General features: G+C 34.5%; 1 protein-coding gene across 2 annotated transcripts; it reads right to left on the reverse strand.

Moving 5' to 3' along the window:
• Positions 1-1,323: 1,323 nt before the first annotated feature.
• On the reverse strand, positions 1,324-6,265 carry LOC114396246 (peptidyl-prolyl cis-trans isomerase FKBP62-like). Of its 2 annotated transcripts, none has more exons than XM_028358147.1 (13): positions 5,979-6,265; positions 5,787-5,873; positions 4,438-4,698; positions 4,270-4,344; positions 4,107-4,187; positions 3,796-3,990; positions 3,594-3,686; positions 3,325-3,500; positions 2,502-2,624; positions 2,276-2,422; positions 2,070-2,197; positions 1,787-1,905; positions 1,324-1,649 (listed from the first exon to the last, which is right to left on the reverse strand). In XM_028358147.1, the coding sequence occupies exons 1-12, from the start codon at positions 6,133-6,135 to the stop codon at positions 1,794-1,796; spliced, it is 1,635 nt and encodes a 544-aa protein (XP_028213948.1). In that variant the 5' UTR covers positions 6,136-6,265; the 3' UTR covers positions 1,324-1,649; positions 1,787-1,793. The 2 variants fall into 2 exon arrangements, with proteins under 2 accessions (XP_028213948.1, XP_028213949.1); XM_028358148.1 differs by having other exon boundaries at positions 1,762-1,905.
• Positions 6,266-7,411: the final 1,146 nt, after the last annotated feature.

A 7,411-nucleotide genomic window follows, 5' to 3' on the forward strand; every position in this document is an offset into this window, starting at 1 on the left:
CTTCCACTAAGATAGTATGTTCAATTACTCGTAGAAGAATAAAAATCAAGAGCGATACAAAAATGATTAATATTAATAAAAAATCGCCCATAAAATTTTACTAATACCAAATATCTTGATATCGAATTTTAGGGACATTTGGAAAAATATATAAAGAAATTAGTTTAAGTGTATAAAAAATAATTTATGAATTATATGAACACTTTTTATATTATTGAATAAATCTTAATATACCCCCAACGAAAAAACATGTTTCTTGTTGGATCGAGTTAAACGGACGTTTGAGCACATTCAACGTCAAAACAGACATGCCTTAAGTCATTAGGGTTTTCATTTTATAATTTTTAAAATCAATTTTTTTTTACTAAAAACATGTATGCGAATTAAACAAGTTATTCTACAAACCTGAGGACAAAACACATTTATCCTGTGGGCTAAATGATCTAACTCCTACAAACTTGCATTTTAAATGGATCAGACATCCCCAAGTTTAAGCCAGCGAGTTACTGTGACCTATATACTAACCTTACAAATTGTATAAATTTTCGTAAAATTCTTGTGTATGTTGTCTTAGAGTAAGTTTCAGATGCTTAATTAGTTCCAACACCTTTAAATTAAGATCCTTTTAAATAAATTTGTATACGAGCTTCAAGAGAAACTCTTAGTTTCTACTATTCGTAATAATTGTAATTAATAATTAAGTTTAATCATTAGATTTTAAAAAATAAAAAATAATTCATTTAAAATTAAACCTGATTCTTCCTCAAATTCTTAAAAATAAAAATTGACAATTTGTAAGAGTTAACTTCTCCAGGCAAAAACCAAAAAAACAAAATAACTGTCCAATCACCATATACCTAAAATTAATTAAATATTCATTACAGTTTATTCTAAATCAATCGTGCATACGACTCGATAAAAATAAATCGTGCACAAAATACATATTCATACTTTTTTTAAAAAAAAACAAAAGGGCAAGACAATGCTAGCCAGTAAGAAACATGACCCCAATTTGATTGGCACCAAGATTGCTACTAACCTGATATCAAAACAAGCCAGAAAATATCATTAACAAAAAGAACCAACTACAAAAGCATGGGGGCTAAACCAAACCCATGCAAAAACAAACTATGTGAATCCATAGTAGTTTGGCAGGGAGAGGATTCCACCCTGAGAACTCGCAAAAAGAGTGGTATTTTCAACGTAAGAGCAACTTTTTATACCGTTCAAACAAAATATCATGATATAATCATTAATTAATGTGCAAAAATAAAAATGACTTCTGATCATTTTTAAAAAGGCGATTATACATAACACAATGAATTTTATTTTAAGACGTTCTTTTTATTTAATCCAAACACACTTGTCTGTTGTCCCCGCAGACCTTGACCTAATTAATTCCATTTCTTATAGTAGCTCTCGAACAAATCATTATAGTTCATGGGGATATATAATTAAGTCAATTATGTTAATATTCCATAATAAATACGAAATGAATGTCCATCAAATTTTCCTAGTGCACAAACCATACAAGGAAGATCAAACCCCAGAAAAACGGGGACTAAACAGATTCGTGTTCCATATTGGATGACATCTAGATTTAGTTGTCAACCCCGGATTCAATACCGTTGGTACTTCGTAGCTGGTTTCTGCAAGCCAAAAAGAATAGTATAATAACACAAGGCCCCCAATATACATCAACAGCAAAAGCCAAAAAGCACAACTAAATTGGCAATTGATCCCCCCCAAAGGGAAACATACCATAAAACCGTGATGGAATACTCACATTGCTATCAGGAACCAATCTTTGTCATCTTGTTGATCATATTTCCATAAAATTGCGCCTCCTTTCTATTATTCTCTTTCACCTTTTCCTTCAAAGTCCTGTACTCCAATTTGACATCCCTGGTTCATGCATAGAGAAAAATTACATTGCAAGGCAAAATAAAAGAAAAATTACATTGCAAGGCAAAATAAAAGATAAATCACCAAAAATCAAAGCAACTGATCTCAGCAAATCTCAAATAGTCCATAAAGGTCAAAAGCAGTAGTTTATTCAGATCACATACCTGTTGTTAGGGTCAATGTCAAGAGCTTTCTTAATGTCAAGTTCAGCCAAATCCAAGTTAGTCAACTGCATATGTGCTTGGGCCCTTCTATAGAGGGCTTTCACATTTGTACTCTCAAGGTCCAACACCTATCGATCCACATAAAAAGTAGTTATTTTTTGTGAACAAGGTTGTTGACCTCCAAAGGATGGAAGACAGTATAATACCTTAGTACACAATTTCTCTGCTTCTTTGTAGTCTTTTAACTTCAACTTGCAAGCAGCATTGTTCAGATTGCAGGCAACCTTCAAGGTCTTGGCCTGCTTTTTCTCCTCCTCACCAAAGGAGGAATCATATTCTATGTACTTCACGGCCTACAGTAAGTTTTCATTACCATCAGAAGGTGCATCAACAAGTAGAAAGTGAACAAATGTATGACCTATTTTAGATTACCTTTTCATATCTTTTGGAAGCTCTTGCATATTTACTAGCTTTAAACAAGACATTTCCCTCTTCTTTCTTCTTACCAGCAGCTTCAAGTTTCTCTTCAGTGTTCAGATCCCAGGACTCCTTCTCCTGAGGTGAGAAAAGAGGATAAGATTAGTAGGGATAAAACTGCCAAAATATATATAATCCAGAGTATGAAAATGGACAAGAGTACAAATGTAAAAAGTAAAGTGTTGTGAGGACAGAGAGTATGCAATAAACCCTTGTCCAACACAAATAGAGATGCAAGGATGGTTTGGTTATTTATGATTTGTAATGAATGGATAGAAATAAATGAAGGTACAGAAATGAACTTCTGATACTCAAACTGAACACAAAGATGGTTGTATTGGATACAAAAGGTAGCTACAAAATGAAAATAAGTCAACTAGAATGTTGTGGTTGTTGATAAAACATTAAAATGTGCAGAGTATTTGCTTTCTATCCAATCTTGATCAGTCTTTGTTTATTACTTTCCAGATAAGGCTGTGCAAGGTTACAACCTTTTAATAATGAATTCAGAGTATTTTTCTTTTATCAAAATTAAAAACTTCGTACCCCATTGCCCGGAGGCTCTTCGCTATGCGAAGGTATGGGGGAGGGATGTTGTACGCAGCCTTACCCTTGCATATGCAAAGAGGCTGTTTCCGGATTCGAACCCATGACCAACAAGTCACCAAGACACAATTTTACCGCTGCACCAAGGTTCGCCCTCTTTTCTTTTATCAAAATTAAAACATAAAAAATAAAATCAAAGCACAACGTCAATTCAACACTGTTATTGACTTACTTTCTCAAATGACACTAGCTCAACTTCAAAATACACGGTTGAGTTAGGAGGAACTACAGCCAACTCCTGTTGGGACTCTGATGTACCGAAAGCATAATCAGGTGCAATGGTCAACAACGCAACCTCACCCTTCTTCATAGTCAATACAGCTCTATCAAGTCCATCAACAACTTGTTCTGTTCATCACCTCAAAACAATGAATTTATTTGACCAAAAAAACATAAATAGTGGATGCAGAGGAATGAGGACACTAGCAGATTTCAAGTTACCCTCATCTGTTTTGAATTCAAACAGCTTCTCTTCTTCATCATGGCCCTTTTTCAAAAAAGCGGTACCATCTTGTAGCTTACCAATTAGTTTCACTGAGAAAACACAAAATGACAAAGATATAGTCAGAAATAATGTATTAATTATCAAATACATAAATATAGCAATAGACAATAGTCATCATTCAAAATAATCAGTAATTACCTTTAACAATGGCCCCCTCATTTGGACGCTCATATCCTTCCCCTTCCTTGAGGATCTTCTTTATGACCTTCTTGTCATCAGTTACTTCTGAAACAGTTTTCCATGAAACTAATTCAAGAGTAATCTGCAATGTTGCATTTGGTGGAACTGCACCTTCATCCCCTTGTTCTGGCTTCCCCTTCTCACCAAATCCATCTATGACCCGACAAAGAAATGAACATAGATTCAAATTAGAGAAACGAGAAAGAAAATATCATGAGTGTTAGTAATAGCTAATCACCAAAACATTATGTGGCGCTTAGAGAACTTACATTGTGGCTTAACTGTCAAAAGCACTTTCTCTCCCTTCTTCATGGTTTTAACAGCCTTTGACAATGCAGGACAATAATGACCTGTCATGGATAAAACATTTACTTCAGATACTCAGCAAAAGAAAACAATAAATATCTGCTAACAAAGTTTGTAGGCACTGACCCTCTCTGACTGTGAACTCCTCCCCATCAGACTTTGCTAAAAGCTTTCCATTTTCTAGATGAACTTCATACTTAACTGCATTACCCGCAACAAGTACAACAAATAGTTAAGACTTGGATAATTAACACAGACATCACATAAACAGAATTAAATGAGACATATATATACCCAATACTTCATCAGGATCCTTAGGGTTCTCCCATTTCTCCCCCTCAGTAATTATCTTCTTAAATATACCGCCATCCTTGCATATGTCCTTTACACTAGTCCATGACAGCAGCTCAACATCAAATTGGAGTGTAGCATTAGGAGGAATAGTAGGAGGGGAACCAGATTCACCATAAGCTAGCTCGGGAGGGATGGTGAAAATAGCATTTTCACCTTTCTTCATGGTTTTAATACCTTCATCCCATCCTTTAATTACTTGCCCTGCACTTCCAACAAAGGTATCACTTTGAGTTATACTCAAAATAGCCTGAAGATTACTTCCACACCCATTTTCCCTTCAACTAGTTTAGCATACAATTTATTTCAACCATTAACATGAATACCACGCATGAACTTCAGTTGAAGTTGCAATGCAAGTTGCCAATGTATGCTTAAAACAATTTAAGAAAGCTTGAGACACACCACAAAGAAGGTCTACAAAATACTAATCAAGACATGAAAAGCTAAACATCCATATGTTTTTCTTGCTTAGCACTCCACAATGGTAAATTCCCTACTTCAATTTTTATCACATACTTGTTTGGCATAAATATTGGTGTAATAGTGTAACAGAAAAATATCAGTGTCACTGCAAGAATATCAATCAAAGTACCTTGAGCTTCTAACAATAACACAATGGCCGCCAACAATACAGAATACATCCTTCCGTAACAGAACAAAAAAAAAAAGCATATATGATATGCTTCATAGGTTCAAAGATTTGGAATTGCATGACTCATCGAAATCTAGATATATAATTAAGGCCAAATGTCAATTTGGTTTGAGAAAACACTTTCTACTTTCATTTTCCATTTTAAAAAACAATTACAAAAATACCACAGTTTTCACTTAATTTCCTGCTTTCAATGCTTTGTACAGGAAATGATGAAAGCAAAAAGAAAGTGTTTTCAGCATTTCCTGCACCAATATAAAAAAAAGAGGAAATAAAGTGAAAACAAGGTAAAACATTTTCTTCAATTATTTGTGAAAATGGAAAATAGAAAATGTTTTCTCAATCCAAACAGGCCTTTAATCAGACAGCTAAAGCGATCATAAACATAACGGATTCGTTTCCTCTAAAATCCAACTACTCTTAAAAGCAACACAAAACAAACAAACAATTGGCTTAAAGAAGTCAAAATGTTCCAACACCAAGCACACACAACACAAGTATCCCGCCATCATTTCCCAACGTTCAGCGAGCGAATTTAAAAAACACATGAAATTTAATTCACGGTTACCCTTCCAATTATTCCATCCACGTGATCATTTTTTTTCAGTTCGAACAAAAGAGAAACGAGATCGCAAACCTTGTCCGAGCGTGAAGCTGAAGGGAGAATCCCTGTCGCGGCTCGAATCGAACTTAATCCCGTCGAGCAAAGTCCCCGTGTAATGAACTACCAATTCAAACAACAGAAAAAATTACGAAAAGAAGAAGAAGAAGAAGAAGAAGAAGAAGAAAGGTGAAAACGATAGAGGAATTGGTGTCGTTTCGATTGAACCTTGGACTTCGTCACCGACTTCGGGGGTTTCCCAGCCTTGACCTTCCTTGAGGAGCTTCTTCTTGAGGCCGCCAGAGCCGATCTCCCTCTCCTCGCCGACCTCGTCTTCGCCGAGATCCATTTCCTCGCCGCCGGGGATGTCGAAGTCTTCTTCCATCGCTGCCTTTCTTTCACTGGAAGACTCGGAAAAAGAGAGTGGGGTTTTAGTTTTAGTCTTCCCTTCTTTGCTATTGTGTGAGAGAGGTTCTAGAGAGTTCTGTTGGCCAGGGACAAATGCTTATGCTTTGCTTTCTTACACATGATGAAAAAGCGTGAGAAAAGAGTGTGTGCGTGATGGGATCAACGGTCAGAATTTCTTGAGGGAGAATTATATATATATATATATATATATATATATATATATATATATATATATATATATATATATATATAGAAATCGAAAACATTTATATTAGTATATAAATTTATAATAAATGAGCTCAAATTCTGGAAAAAAAATTATGAAGTATAATTTTTATTAATTTTCTTTTGTCTCAAATTGTAATGTTATCAATACGGGTATGCAAAGTTAATCTAGTCTTGGAATAAAAAAAATGCTAAAAATATATTTTTTATATTTATAAAAATTGAATTTTGCCGACAGACATATTTGAGCCTTAAAAAAAAGTTATTCCTAGACCTCGTCCGGCCTTAAAATTTGATTGGCTGCATTTTTATTTTTATTAAACCCTAACTCGTCATAAAATCTAAAGAGACTCGATGAAACACGAATCTAACTAAAATTGGGCCTTTAATTAAAACTGTAAAAATAGTATGGATAAAGTACCTTTGAAGTTGCTTTCTGCACCTCTCGAATTTCGACCTGCACTCCTGTAATTCTAATGCGTGTTTGGAAAGACATCTTTGTAGGATAAAATCACGTCAATTTGGTATGGGATGCAGGGCATTAGCAAAATTGATTTTGAATTAAATTAATTTTAGTTAAAAATAATTTTGAAGTGATGTGATTTATGTTTGAATGTTTTATTATAAAATCAAATTAGGAGTAAAATTCAATATAAAAGTTTTGGATCAAATACAGAAGCTACCCATAGTTGTTTCAATCCAAAATCAATTTTAAATTATTCTCCAACATAAAACCAACCATGTAAAAATATATTCAAAATCAATTCCCCAACACCAAACCAAACACGCACTAATAGGGGGAGAGTCAGGCAAGACGTGCATATATGAAATTTTGGTCATGGTTCCAAACATGCTATAAATATTTCAAAATTCCCTTCCCCCTTACTTCCCAACAAAGAAGATCACTTCTCTGCCTCCGCACAACCTTTGGTCGATCTTCTACCACCCCTCTATAAACACCAACATGAATGCAAGAGCCTCAACTTGGATGAGGTTTTATTAGATTCCAAACTATGATGCCTAATCGG

The sequence above is a fragment of the Glycine soja genome, chromosome 18 (genome assembly GCF_004193775.1).
Source record: "Glycine soja cultivar W05 chromosome 18, ASM419377v2, whole genome shotgun sequence".
NCBI classification, from domain to species: domain Eukaryota; kingdom Viridiplantae; phylum Streptophyta; class Magnoliopsida; order Fabales; family Fabaceae; genus Glycine; species Glycine soja.